The sequence below is a fragment of the Coccinella septempunctata genome, chromosome 4, assembly GCF_907165205.1.
Source record: "Coccinella septempunctata chromosome 4, icCocSept1.1, whole genome shotgun sequence".
NCBI lineage: Eukaryota > Metazoa > Arthropoda > Insecta > Coleoptera > Coccinellidae > Coccinella > Coccinella septempunctata.
The window spans coordinates 7,774,001-7,789,861 of NC_058192.1; the positions used below are offsets into that span (position 1 = coordinate 7,774,001).

Below are 15,861 nucleotides of genomic sequence, written 5' to 3' on the forward strand. Positions count from 1 at the left end.
TTGTTTAATTGGAATGCCCATTGCTTTTTTTAATGAAAAGGAGTAGGGACCAATTTTCTCACAGGACAACAAAGGTCGGCGCTATTCATGACATGCGTTCAGTCTCCGCGTAGAGTTGACCTGCGGCAGAGTTGGGTTTAGGTTAGAACGGATTTGGTGTCCATCGTGGATCAATGCCGGCAGTGGGTGATTAGTTCTAATTCCGAAGAACCGCACGCGTAATATGAATTAATTTCCACTCCTAGTGATTATAAATTGAAAGAGGGCCGTTCTTTTGTTTTCGACTGCCAATTTTATGGTGAGTTTAGCTGCAACTCATCAAAAATTCCTAACAATCAATTAGTGCTTCATCTCTGATGTAACTGCTAAACCATTCAATTAATTATATCAGTTTAGACAATTCTCAATGAGGGGCAATATGTTTCTTTGTCACAGAATTTTAGAAACACGATTTCTTTCATCGATTCAGAAAATATTCTGAAGATATTTGAACTTTATATATGCCCTGATGTAAGATGTAACGGCAACGTTCAGGCTATTAACTTAGTTGTCTCTTATTTAACTAGCTGTCGTTCAAGCATTGATACATTTTCTCCAGATAAATACAATTCATTTTAGTATAATCAAATCAGAATAGAAGAAAACATTCGAGTAGTAGGTACCTGGTACCTTTGAAACAGATTTCCTCGAACAGCTGATTGTCTTTGTTGGTCAGCTGTTCACTCATTTTCTCCATGACCAGCTGCTCACAAAGGCCCATATAACGTTTCTACAATTTTCATTTCCGCATTGTATAAATGAAAACATAACACTAGAGTATGCTGAAATGCCTGTCCCTGTCATCTTTATTTCTAAAAGCAATTATTTATTCGGTCTATTGTTTTGTGTTGTGCTTGTTTTCCTTTTGATGAAGCATCGCAATGAAGTTTCATTCAAATGCTCATATCAATACAAGACAATTTTCAGTTTTATGAAGAATCTTATTACTAGAACCATAGACAGAACCTCTGCTAGAACTTACAACTACATATACGTACGTGTATTTGGGACAAATGAACAATAAGCCCGATACCAAAGCAGGTAAACCTGCACGCAGATGTTATACCCCCTATGAGAACCGGAGTTACCTATAACGGTTTATCAATGGTCTAAGAAAAAATTAGACCGACTAACAGAACAAGATCTTATAAAGAATTATTCTTGCTTTCCAGGCGTACCCTTTACCCTCAATCCTTCAGTTGGAAGAACCAATACAGCTCATCTAGCTCATATCAAGCCTTGGCGGATATGATCGCATTAAAACAGTGCAATTTCATGGAGCTGATAATTATTTCCACACAATTCTAATGAGTAAAATTTTCACTAGTAGGTACAACCGCAATTAAGCGCTGATAAACAAAGGAAATGATTGCGCTTTTCGATTGAACCTTGTCACCAGAAAATCATTCTGCATTCAGTGGTAACGTTACGAATATATTATGATTTTGTGACGTCCGAGAATTTAGACGAGTAAAAATAGCCACTACCGCTTTCAGTTTTACCAAACTTTAACGTTGTTATCGTCAGTATACTAGAGTCCGATAAATTAATTGTATGTTACGATTTCATTATCTCAACTATATTAACTCGTTCATCTTATTTCGATGTATAAATAGTAATTGCGATGGAACCAATGGAAAAATAGAATAGGAAGTATCTCTTGTCTGTTATTGTTATTTCAATGGATAAACACAATGGCAAATTTATTATGAAATTGTGAAAAATCTTTTTTAGCAATTTCATCTCTAGGCTTTATACCTTAGTTAGATAGGCCATGTCCATGTTCATTGTTCCATGTCGCAAACGTCGAAAATTCAAAAAATCTTCAGGAAATTTAAAAAGAAAAAAGCTTTGGAACAATACAACTTGCATCACTCCAAATCTAAAAAAAATCGTTTGAGCGAGCTTCGAACCTGCCCCTACCCAATGATCTGTGTCGCTGTGACAAGAAAATAGATTTACCCTATAGCCGATTTTAACGTATTGTGGTATTTGAAATAGATTTTGATTGAAAACAACTGTCTGAATAACAAATTTAGGCATCAGAACAATCAAATCGAATAACTGTTGGATGTCATAACAATAACTAGACATGAATAATAAATATGGGGGCATTTTAGATTCCGTTGATGCGATCATATAGAAATTTGATTCAAAATCAAATGACCACTTAGGCACAATCTTAACATTAGTTTCCGAATCGAACATGAGCTACTCTTTTATTATAATCATTTCCATCTCATTAGCTCTCGCAATTAATGCTGAATCTAAAATAGTTGTGGCTGAGGTCAAAGTCCTTGCTTGACAGCCTGATCATTGGTATTCAACCGAACGTTTAATATCAAGATTCAACCATGACAATGATATTTTGCTCTTTCCCATTGCTTGCATGAAAATTTTGACCCTCATCATACAGGAAAATCCCCTTTGTAAACCTGTAGATTCATAATTTTATGAATATATACAGGATGTTTATATTTCTAAAATTTTTGTGAGTACCTATCTTTCATTGCATAGCATTCATTTGTTATTGAAAGAGATGTACGCTTTTCATCACTTCATATCTGGTACTTTATGAAGATCACTTATTTTCAACAGATACTTCCGCTTTATATCTATCTTATTTTCTAAAAAATTCACTTTCAACCAAAAATAGCTTGGCTGAATTCTCATGTGTAATAATTTTTTACGATTATAAATCATGAAAGATAACACAAAATGATATATCCTCGTTATTGATATTTTTTCAATAGAATTGAAACAAATTCACTATCAGTTTTTTAAACACTATTGATGAATTGAAAATTACACATAATGAATCATTCTAATTTGTTCGATATGATCCATCCATTGTTTCCTACTCAATCAACTATGTATTTGAAGTAGTTCAATGCAAGTCATCGACGTCCAATGCACGAAAATTGAAACAACTGATCAATTATCTCATCCTTTTTATGGAATTCGAAATTAATCAGTAACATATCTGAGTCAAGTGTATTGGAATATTTGGGTTACGAGTGATGGGTAATGTAATAAAGCATTGTGCTTATCGAAACGAAATTTGAATGTCTCGTTTATAACTCGCACTAAGAGAGGACTATGAATCAAGAAATATTTTAACATTTTCTGGATAATTTTCATGTTCTACTACAATACAGTTGATACCATCTTCAGTAACTTCATTATCTGTTACAGGACAAAATTTGAGAAATGGATAGCACCGTTAAAAAAGAAAGAAAACCAAATCCAAGGGAAAATGCTTTTCCCCTATCAGTGGTAACCTTTTCGTGAGTATTTTCAATTGATTCTTTTATATTCAATTTATGTACCTACAAATGCTATTTTGATAAGTATTAAGTCGGCTTAAGAATTTGTCGGCAGCTCTTTTATGCCGCACGTTTTATTTATATGTGGGATTAAGTAATCACCTCATTAGCAACTTGAAGTAGATATTTCGTAATTCCCCTTATTTTCAGGATTCTCCTCATAATAGCATACTTATATAAGTATGCTAGGTGATGAGGAAAATCCTGAAAATCTTCAATGGGATTCGGTACCTATATGTATAGCGCTCTCAAGGAACATAAAACAAGACTTTCCAAGAACGAAAAGTTTTGCCTATTATAAAAATCATTCCACCATCAGTTTCATTTTAATCGCCGATTTTCTCACAGAAAATTGGTCAATTATTGTTATTTAATACGCGATGAAACTTTAATCTTCAGTTGTCCATCATTATAAGCAATATGGCCCCTGTTTCCTCCACGTGAACTGATGAAAATAGTATCCTTTCAAAATTGACGTTTATAAATAGCACAAATATATGCAAACCTTGAATTGAGTGAGCTTATTCTGAACTGGCGAAAGATATTGTATGGATAGGATTTTAGGGTCAGATTGATTGACGAGAAAAATCTTTTGATGAAGGCTAATAACAATTTCGATATCGATTTGGGTGAATTTATTCGGATCACTATATTTATGCCAGATTATGCCCACAACCTGTATATGCAATAATCATAAATTCGAACAGAAAAACCGGATATATTAGAGATTCGCCAGTTGAAGCTAAAGAAAAATACTTATTTTTTGCTCTAAGGAGTCCAACCTCAACAGAGCATACACCAGCCGGATACGTACAATTTTTTACGCTACGATTTCAGTTGACTAATAGTAGTAGCAAATGACATATATTCCAACTTGAACTATCTGATGAACAGTTGTTAGGGAAACCCTGTAGAATGTAGTGGATATTCTTTAAGGAGAAAAACCGGAAAATACCTTTCAAATTTTCAGGAAAACATAAAAGTCATAATTTGTTCCATAGACCATACTCCATGGTTTTCCTGCGATTATGTAGATGTCACACTTCGTTTCTATTTCTGTTTATACAGCGATTACTAGTCTTTTTTTGGATATACTTGTGGGCAATCGTTGTAATACTGTTTACCCATTGGTATTGTATTCGAATAATTTAGTCAATATTTACCATGTATGGAGAATGATTTTCTAATATTGACTCATTTTAATTCTTGTAATATAAAGTTATTGGAATTCCCCTAGCCTAGGGATTGGATATATTACGACTCACTGATACCTGTCATCATTTTATCGTACACAACTTCCTTTTGTCTGTAATCTAATAGAATTAAAGCTTTATTCGAAAAACGGCCAGAGATATTTGAAGCAGTTGAAAAGATAAGAGAACCCCTGTCGGATGATATGTTGCGACCAAAGATAGTTAAAATATTTTAAGGGTTCGAATGAATTCTATGCCTTGACGAAATCACCTTTTCGTCAATTTTATTGGTACCAAAAAGATTTTGCGAACGTAATAGTCAAACATTTTACGTGGATGAAAATCGAAATTTATATCTATCAATTTTTCTTTGTTCTAACTCATCATCCTCACGAGTGGAGTTTGATTATTTCCGTGCATGAGTAATTTACTGATAATGCGAAAGAGACTGATATTTCATTTGATTGAAGGATAAAAAATTAGTAATTCCGGTTAGTGGCCTAATCACAAGGAATGGGAGAAAGAGTGTTATATTGCTTCGAATTATCACATTCAAACTAATCATAACCACAAACATCAAAAAGACCAGTCATGATGATTCATATGGTGTCAGGAAAACTCCTGGGACTACTTTTTAAAGGTTGTACGATGAGCCAGCAGCCTAATTTTGTATTTGTCGCATTCATATCGAAAAATGGCTGATAGTGACCGCTTGTGAGGGGTTCACAAAAGTCAAAACTCGAACATATTTTTGGTTTTCACCCTTTCATATCAGAATTCAAAAGCATCATACCAAATCGAAATTGAAAATATTTGTGGCCCAAGCGTTTTGAGTGAATTTCATGTGGCAGTAAACATTGCGACTATAGATTATCATCAACGTAATACATATTTTCGACATCAAAACATCGGAAAATATGAATTTCATTCCTCAATTTTCAACCCCTCAAAATTGATCAAGGAATGGGGGGACCTATTTTCGAGTGGTACTCGATTTTGCCTCAAAACGTTGACTGTGAAAAGTAGATTAATAATAATGTTTGTTTTGAGACACTTTACTTTCTATCAACTAAAAATTTCGAGAAGAACAATTCATCCCAAAATTACACCACAGATGCATCGTAAGTGTAGTTAATATTAATACGACAGGTCTGTTGTAGATTTATGTAAACATTAATTATCTTGTTTTCCTATATGCAACAACTTCTGGAAAACCTGCATCACAAATCTTCGATTAGTTTTGTTTTGTAGTGAATAACACGTCTTTCTTTGTTTTGTAAACAAACACAGAAATCTTAAATTCTTTGATAATATTGTAGAGTTTAATATTTGATGATAATATCCAAGAACTTGCGAATCGCATCATACAAATATAATTTCTTTTTTTTACGAAATAATGGTTTATGAAGGGAAAGGGTTATTTTAATTTTATTTTTTTTATGTATCTATTCATAATTGTAATAGGGTCATTAACAGACACATGAATACTCAAAAGAATGCCAAAAATAAGAAAAAATAATTACAGAAATGCATCGGTATATAGTAGGTATGGGTAAATTAACAAAACAAAAAATTAATTCTAATTAAAAATTCATTTTTTGTCCAATTAGCCATAATTTCCTCGTATTGACGGTATATAAAAGGCAAAAATTCCTTTTCTGCCAATGCGTTTGTTGCTTTCGCCCCAGTTCTTATATTGGGAGTCATAAAAGATGTTTACCTTTCGTATTTATAGCTCGACAGGGGTGTAACTAACAGTACCGACGTCATTCAGCAAACACCTGAAATCGATTTACTTTTTGTGTCGGTTTCACTTCAACTCAAAGAAGGAAACGATTAGTTTCAAGATGGTTTCTGAGTTCTTCACTTTTTACCATCTTACCAAACATCTTCCTATTGAAAAAACTGATTTATCCATATTATATTTAAGTTTTTAAGTTTCAATGATCAGCACGAAGATTATAGAGTGTATAAAAAGTTTTGTGGCCGAGCAGGATTCGAACCACTGACCCTTGGATGAGTCGCTCCAATAATCCAGGCAGGATATTTTTCTTGCAGATACCTCATACCCACTTTCATCAAGGGGTTCAAACGAGACCTCACCGAAGCTGACCTCACAGAAACTCTAAGTGAACACAAATCAAAAGCGTTGGGCGACAGATTAGAAAGGGCATGGATGAAGGAACAAGAGAGAGCGAAGAAAAAAAATGGAACTCCTTCCCTGAGGAGGGCCTTGTTCAGAGTTTTTGGATTCGAATTTATGATCTACGGAATAATATTAGCTGTAAGTGAATCTATTAGGTGAGTGACTCGTACCCGACCAATGTATTCTTTATTGAGGTATAAGTGAGTGGCAAGCCTTAGCCAAAAATTCAATTCGAAATCATAAATATTCGTTATTGGATTACACAAGCGTATGGAATTTGAGGATAACGTGTTACTTAACTGACAGAATTACCGAGTAAACGATAAGAATAATCTGTTCATAACATTCACGAAGAATAAAGACAATAATTATAATGAAGTTATCGTTTCAGAGTGACTAATCTCTATATATCCTGACAACAATAACAACCTTCACCCTTCACCTGATTCTTGAATGAATTTTTTATCCCTATTAGAAAATTCTCTGGGTGAAGAGTAGGTACAGATGTATTCACCCTAAAATATAACGATGCTCCATCAATTATGTTCTTAAATTTTACAATTTACAGAATTTTGGAACTCTATCTTCACAGATTATTTTTGTGAATTTTCTACTTTCCTGTTTTGAAATACATCTCCAGAAAAAATGCTAACAGATCCCATCTGCTACTTATCTATTCTTCCACACACTTTTTCATTATCTTATCAAGAGAAGCTAAATAAATTTGGACAGTATTCGCGCTTGATTTGGTATTGGACATGATCGTTATTGATTGCATTCATTACTAGTCAACATTTTTTTATTGGCTCAAATGAATATACCCATAATAAGAACAGATAATATTTGTGATAACTGTATTTGTTGAGTGGAATAAATCAATATTATCAATAGCTTTTCACACTGTACATTATGTATATTATGGCGTTGGCATAGGTGTTAAAATATCCTGAAACAATTTTACGTATAATGTCAGAATTATCTACTGTAGGATAATGGAATGAAATGGGAGTAAATTTAATAACCATAATGTACAGAAAATGAAACTAAGAGAATTTATAAGCCGAAGCGAGGTATTCCTTGCTTTTCAATTACATTTAACAAAGTTGGGTGTGCTGTTCGATTTACCGATCTGTGAGCTGACCTCCTTACAAAGCAAGGAGATGACGTCATGAATTATATGTATGTAATGGTAGCAAGCAATGGAAAATATATGAAGGTGTAATTAGAGGAAGGATTTTGTTCAGAATTTCATTCGATGTTTTAGTCCAAGACATTTTCAGAGATTATTATTATTATGTTTATTTAGTTAGAGGATGGTTTCAGACAGGAAAAAATATCGGGAGAGACAGTGGCGGATTTAGGGAGGGGTAATCGGGTAATAACCACCCTAGTAGCCCTGTATACTTTATTCGTATTTAGGATATCCATATATAATATGATGTCGATGTTCATTTCTCCATCGATACAATTCTAACACTTTTTTTTGTATCCAGATTGTGCCAACCGTATTGTTTGGGAAAATTGGTGCATTATTTCAGCGCTGTGGCATATCGAAAACAGTAATTATAGTGTGTGATATTCATTCTCATCTATATGGTTGATTTTCATTGTTATTCTGTTAGACGTTTTTGGAGGAAGAAGCAATGGATGAAAAAATTCTACATAACTCTCGGATGAATTCAATACTTCATGAATTTCTGCTAAGGATGTTTGATTCTATTCAAGTTTCCTATATTAAAAAAAAACTTTCAAGAGTTATCAAAACGACGAAAACACGAGACGAAATCATTTTACTTATGCTTTCACTGAAAATTAGCAGGTTTCAAAATAATTTTTTCATCCATTCTCTGTTGCTTGGACATTTTTTTGTTAATTCGAATCATTGCCGCTGAATTCCACAAAATATTTTGGATTTGAGTGGAATCGTTGTTTTGTAATGCAAAATGAATAGTTAACTTATTTCGAATGGAGATTCCCAACAAAAATGCAAATTCGCTGTAATATCTATCTTTTCTATACTCCGTATTTCATTTTGCATTGCGATTAATCGTAAAATCATTGTAGGTTTTAGATATCATCGCTAAAATTCTGACTGTTTTCTTCCTTTGTAGATATGCTTCATAGTTTATCATTTTTTGATAAGAGCTTTTCAATGTTTGATGAAAAATTACCTTTCCTCAAACAACCCCATAATGTGTACCAATTCGTTGGAATGAATGAATCAATCATTGTGTTCTGTAGTTTGTCCGTATCAGCTTGGACGATATGAATTTATCGATTATCTAGGTATTCTATTCTGAAAAATGACATTGAATCAGAAAGGCACGAGTCGCACGTGTGAAAGTCCTATATACCGTCTATATATTTATTTTTTTTCGTTTACATTATTTACTCATTGAGTATTAAAATGAATTAAAATGATACTCAATGAGCGCAATGCAAGATAATTTGGTTGTGTAAAAAGGGTTGAATTACAAAAACAATTTTCAGATAATACCTCAGGTGTGGCAACTATCCATTTACTTATAATACTTTATAATAAGACCATTTCAAACTTTTTTCCCTGAAATGCTCGCTTATGTCCACTTTTATGTTTCATAAGAGCACGCAATTGTTTGAAGTATTCGCAATTTTTATGCACTTGGTTTTTTATTTTGAGCAGTTTCAGCAACAACATGAACACATAATGTACAATGTACATAATGTCTGGGTACTATCTTGAAATTCCTTGTGATAAAATGAACTCAGAAAAGTTTTGATTTGAGAAGATCAATTATCACAGATTGGTATCAAAGGAGTAACTTTGCCTGTAACCATCTGTTGGAAAAAGCATTTCCCCTTCCGAAATTCTCAAATCAATGTGTACATGCATAAATCTCATTTCAGAAAGCACCGGCTTCCAGTGTATATATTCCACACCAGTCTGTTATTTTGTCGGTTCGAAACAAACCCAATCAGATATGTTTGAAAATTCGATTAATAATGTTTTGAAATCGTCAAATTGACCAATTATGAATGAAAGGTTCTTTATCAGTTTACGTCACACATTTTCTTGGACATCAAAAGTTTTACACCGCCAATTTATAAATTTATCTCGGTCGACCCTTCAGTGAACTTAGATCAGAATATCGCCTTATCTAAACGTTTCAGGATTTTCGAATCATCGAAACGATTTTTCAAATAATTTGGAGGTGTGAGATTTTCTCATTTCGTTCTTATTCATTTCTTTGGGTGAAATGTTATCTGTCCACAGATACTGGAGTTCGTCAAAACAATATATGCACCTTATACATGTATCATAAAAAGATTTTCAGCTGGTCTGAGGAGAAAGAGACCTTTCATTCAAATTGAACGATCACTATATGATATACATGGACTTTTTCACCATAAAAGAAAATGCCACTTGCACAATACATCACAAACGTTGCGGTTTTTTCGAACCTACCGCAAACTTTTTATTTTATTTTGTAAATATTTGCCTTCACACCATGTGTAGTGAAAATAGAAAAATTGTGTGATAATTTCTTTACTCATTTTTCAGATAACAAATTCATCCTTGTATTATATCACAAAAAATCTCATTTTACGTTTCTCCATTCATCCAATCTCACCAAAAATATTGTTCGAACTTAAATTAATTGACTAGTTTGTTCCAGAATACTACAACCTATAGCGATAGGAAGATTGCTGGATTTCTATTCCCCAAGTAATACAGAAATAACGAAAGATGACGCTTATATTTATGCTGGAGCGGTTGTTTTATGCTCATTGATCAATGTTTTGGTGGTACATCCCTACATGCTGGGAGTGTCCCATCTGGGGATGAAGCTCAGAATAGCTTGTTGCTCTCTAATCTACAGAAAATCCCTGAGGTTGAGCAATACGGCCCTAGGAGAGACGACCATTGGACAAGTGGTCAATTTATTGTCGAACGATGTCAACAGATTCGACGTTTCGCTTATTTTTGGGCACCAGTTATGGGTGGCTCCACTAGAGACAATTGTGGTATCTTATTTGTTGTACCTTGAGATTGGAGTGTCAGCTTTCCTTGGTATCGTACTGCTCTTGGTGTTCATACCTATGCAGAGTGAGTAAATTTTCATTTATTGTTTTCATCGCCCGAAAAATTATATTATATTAGATATGAATCATCTAGTTCTCTAACTGGCTTTTGCCTGCGTCTTCGCCTATGTACGTACACACTGTTTTAAATGAAATTTGTGTGCCCATGAAGATTACACTGAATCTTAACATTCTATATAACACTGAACTCGATTTCATTCGATATCATTTTTCTATTGCAGTTTACATTGGAAAGAAAGTATCAATTGTTCGCCTAAAAACAGCTCTAAGAACGGATGAAAGAGTTCGTTTGATGAGTGAAATAATCAACGGTATCCAAGTAATCAAGATGTACGCTTGGGAAAAGCCATTCGCTAAGTTGATCGGCGCAGCTAGAAGGTAAGTTATAAGTTGCATCTTAAGTTCGGAAGCTTCAAATGCTTCTTGATTTCAATATCACGCAGTATGTAGAATTAAGCATGATTCATATAGGTGAATATAGGTGATTTCTTTATGCTTTATTATACTTCCAGGTACGAAATTAAAATGCTCAGAATCGCAGGCTTCTTCAAAGGAATCATATTATCATTCATCATTTTCAACACCCGTTTATCCATTTTCGCGAGTATCATAGCCTACGTTCTCCTTGGCAACAGCATTAATGCTGAAAAAGTGTTTGTCCTCACATCATTCTACAACATATTGAGAGCAACAATGACCGTATTCTTCCCAACTGGAATAGTGATGGTTGCAGAGGCCAATGTTTCCGTCAATAGACTAAATAAATTTCTGAACTACGAAGAGAGGGTGCCTAGTGAGACCACCAAGGAGATCCAGAGAAATCTGAGAGATAAAAAAGACGTCGAAGAAAGTACAGAAACATCCATGAACGGCGTCGATACGAGCATTGCGAAAAAAGACGTAGATATCGGTATTTTCATGAAAAATGGTTGGGCTAAATGGAGCGAGGCTTCAATGGACAATACTTTGTCAGAAATCACGTTTTCTGTAACCCCTGGAAAATTGTTAGCAGTTATCGGACCGGTTGGTAGCGGAAAGTCAAGTTTATTCCAGACAATACTTAAAGAATTACCTCTAATGGATGGATCTTTGGTAGTCAATGGTGAAATAAGCTATGCATCACAAGAACCTTGGCTGTTTTCTGGTACAGTTAGGCAGAACATCCTCTTTGGATTGCCAATGGACAAGCTCCGTTACAAGACTGTAGTTAAAACGTGTGCCTTAGAAAGAGACTTTACACTTCTACCATATGGCGATAAAACTTTAGTAGGTGACAGAGGAGTGTCTCTTAGTGGAGGTCAAAGGGCAAGAATCAATCTGGCAAGGGCTGTTTACAAAGAAGCTGATATATACCTTTTAGATGATCCTCTATCAGCTGTTGATACCCATGTAGGAAAAGAACTCTTCGATAAATGTATCAATGGGTATCTGAGAGATAAAACTGTGATATTAATTACCCATCAATTACAATATTTGAATGACGTGAACCATATAATCTATCTGGACGATGGATTCATCAAAGCAGAAGGTGAGAGTTTTTTCTCTTTTGGAGATCAGTTTCAATAAGTTTCTGCATTTTGATCATAGGTACGTTCAGAGAGTTACAAAATGCCAACCTTGATTTTACGAAGTTGCTTGGAAAAGTTGAGAAGGAGGAAGACAAGAAAAGGGAAAAGGAGGAGACGGAACTGAAAAGGTTGAATTCCATAGTTAGTAGAAGTTCAGTTGAAGATGCTCCTGCGCAAGTTGAAGAGCAGATGAGTAAAGGTACTCTAGGTTTTCATGTGTACAAGGCTTATTTGAGAGCTGGTGGAAATTGGTGTGTCCTGTTCATAGTCTTTATGATGTTCTTTATCGTACAAGGCCTGGCCAGTGTTTCAGATTATTTCTTGACATTTTGGTAAGTGAGATATGATTCTGAGTTTATATTTTTGAAAATTTTCTTCCATGAAAAAATATTTTATTTAAAATTGCTTTTTCAAATGAGTCAGAATGAATTGAGTTATTAGAAAATCGTTTATTCATCCAGTTGATGTTTTGATCAATTTTTTAGGGTGAATCTAGAAGACAGAAATTTCACCGAAGTTGAGAGTATGTTAGAGTCTTCTACTATGGGATTATTCCAAAACTTAAACTCAACAATGTCACCCATAACAGAAGATGATGATTTCTGGGATTTTACTCGAAACACCTGCATAATTGTTTACTCTGTCATCATGGGTTCTCTTGTTGTTCTAACGTTGATACGATCATTCTCCTTCTTTGTGATCTGCATGAGAGCTTCGACAAGACTTCACGATAATATGTTTGGAAGTATTTCAATTGCCACAATGAATTTCTTCAACAACAATCCTGCAGGCAGGATTTTGAATAGATTTTCAAAAGATATGGGTGCTGTGGATGAGCAACTACCAGGAGCTATGATTGATTGTTTACAGATTGGACTCACACTCGTGGGTATTATAGTTGTTATAGGAGCAGTTAGTCCAATATTACTCGCACCAACTGCAGTTATGGCCCTCATTTTTTATTTGCTCAGGTCTTTCTATCTGAGCACAAGTAGAAATGTGAAGAGATTGGAAGGAGTTAGTAAGTTTTAATTTTTTGGCCTGTCACATCGATTCAATATTTTTTTATGCAATTTCTAGTTAATACCTACTTAACTCTGATTTTAAATTCTGATTACAGCTCGTAGTCCAGTGTTCTCACATATCAATGCAACCCTAAACGGTTTAACTACAATAAGAGCTTTTGAAGCACAGGATATTCTTACCAAGGAATTTGATAATCATCAAGATCTGCATAGTTCTGCATGGTTCAGCTTCATTGCAACATCCAGAGCCTTTGGTTATTGGCTAGATTTGATTTGTATAATTTATATTATCCTTGTAACTTTCAGTTTTCTCGTCATTGATGACGGTACGTATCAAACGATATGTTAAATCAATAAATAATGATACTTTCCATTTCTAGATCATTTTGGTGGTAATGTGGGTCTCGTAATTACTCAAGCGATTGGAATCACTGGAATGTTACAGTGGGGCATGAGGCAATCAACTGAATTGGAAAATCAAATGACTTCGGTAGAACGAGTTGTAGAATATAGTTCAATAGAACACGAGAGGGCTTTAGATACTATTGAGTCGAAGAAACCAAAACCTTCATGGCCTGAACTTGGAAAAATTGTGTTCAAAAATCTCTTTTTGAGATATGCCCCTACTGATCCACCAGTTCTCAAACATCTGAATTTCACCATTCTACCCAAGGAAAAAGTTGGCATAGTAGGCCGCACTGGGGCTGGGAAGTCGTCTCTAATAAATGCATTATTCCAACTTTCTATAACCGAGGGTCAGATCATAATTGACGACATTGATATCACTCAGTTAGGTCTTCATGATTTGAGGTCCAAGATCTCTATTATACCACAAGAGCCAGTTCTATTTTCAGGTTAGTCATTATACACTCCCTCACTATCATCAACTTCACATAACTCTTGGTAAAATATTACAGGATCGCTGAGAAAAAATTTGGATCCCTTTGATGAATACTCAGATGCTGATTTGTGGAAAGCCCTAGAAGAGGTAGAATTAAAAGAAGCAGTGAATGATCTAACATCTGGTTTGAACTCCATGGTGTCTGAAGGAGGTTCCAATTTTAGTATAGGACAAAGACAACTTGTTTGTTTGGCCAGAGCTATTCTTCGCAATAACAGAATTTTGGTGCTGGATGAAGCGACTGCTAATGTAGATCCACAAACTGATGGATTGATACAGACTACTATAAGGAAGAAGTTTGCTGAATGTACTGTACTTACAATAGCACATAGGCTCCACACAGTAATGGATTCTGATAAAGTTTTAGTTATGGATGCTGGAACTGTTAAAGAATTTGATCATCCCCATATTTTACTTCAGAATAAGGTAAGTAACATATCCTCAGAATCAAGTTTGATTTATTGGTTTAGGAAATCTAGGGAATTCACATTTTACTCTAATCATAACAAAGATAACCTAGTCAAAATCATGATACCGCTGTCAAATAACTATCAGAAGATCACCCATAGCAAAGAGTAACCAACCCTTTGCCCATAGCCTACTAATTCTAGTAGGCTATGACTCACCTAATTCTTTTGAATTTGGCCTATGGAGAGTTTTTTAGCCTATTAGTTAATAATAAAGGATACATATATGCATTTCTCCTGACAAAAAGAAAGATAATCTTATGTTCATTATACTCATAGATTGTATTTGATAATTCTCCATTATTCAAATCTTATACTTTTCTAATATAAATATTGTTATTATTTCTAGGAGGGAATCTTCAGCGGGATGGTTGAACAAACAGGAAAAGCTACTGCAGAAGTGTTACACGAAGTAGCCAAAAATCATTATGAATCAATTAACTAGCGAGTGCATCCTCTTGATGAATCTATTGGTCAAGATGCATCTCCGTGCTGAATAATGTGAAGATGTGGTGTGCGGAAAAACAGAGAAGAAATTTCGAAAACCCTATTTATAACAGTGTTTTTTATTCAATTAACTTTGGGCAACCAATCTTGCAAATGTATTCGAAATCAACAATACAAGAACAATTATGAAAATTATATAGTGGAAATTATATAAAACTGTACTTATTGTTTTTATATCAAGACAATATTGATTATTTTATTACATAAAATACATAACTGTAATATATTTGATTTTGTTCACTTCTTATGTTCCTAAGCCGAAATCTCCATTTATGTAAAAATTTCAATGTGTTATGTGTAACAGGGTTTGAATTCATATATTTTTGTATACAAAGACAACTATGTGTTCGAAATAAAAGTTTTTCATATCATGAATTACTTTCTTAGGGGACATGCCTCTTCACTAAAACTAAACGATTTGAAAAATCAATCGAGAGACAGCCTAGTCAAGACCTACATTTGAGAGCGGTTGAAACGAATCGTTGGTCATAATAACGATAAATAAAAACATTATATGGATAAAGAAATTCAAGGTAAGTAGAAAAAATTTTGCTGGTAATGCCAGAACATTTTGTGAAGAACGCGAATTTTCGAGAAGAAGCTTTA

The 15,861-nt window shown here is 34.2% G+C and overlaps 1 protein-coding gene across 2 annotated transcripts; it reads left to right on the plus strand.

The window, feature by feature from the left end:
• Window positions 1-86: 86 nt before the first annotated feature.
• Window positions 87-15,626, plus strand: LOC123311983 (probable multidrug resistance-associated protein lethal(2)03659). Of its 2 annotated transcripts, XM_044896136.1 has the most exons (13): window positions 87-298; window positions 3,235-3,326; window positions 6,617-6,859; window positions 8,198-8,263; window positions 10,361-10,791; window positions 11,009-11,165; window positions 11,300-12,315; window positions 12,375-12,687; window positions 12,841-13,376; window positions 13,476-13,706; window positions 13,761-14,234; window positions 14,298-14,707; window positions 15,098-15,626. In XM_044896136.1, exons 2-13 carry the CDS (start codon window positions 3,250-3,252, stop codon window positions 15,191-15,193), a joined length of 4,050 nt encoding a protein of 1,349 aa, XP_044752071.1. In that variant the 5' UTR covers window positions 87-298; window positions 3,235-3,249; the 3' UTR covers window positions 15,194-15,626. The 2 variants fall into 2 exon arrangements, with proteins under 2 accessions (XP_044752071.1, XP_044752072.1); XM_044896137.1 differs by lacking the exon at window positions 8,198-8,263.
• Window positions 15,627-15,861: the final 235 nt, after the last annotated feature.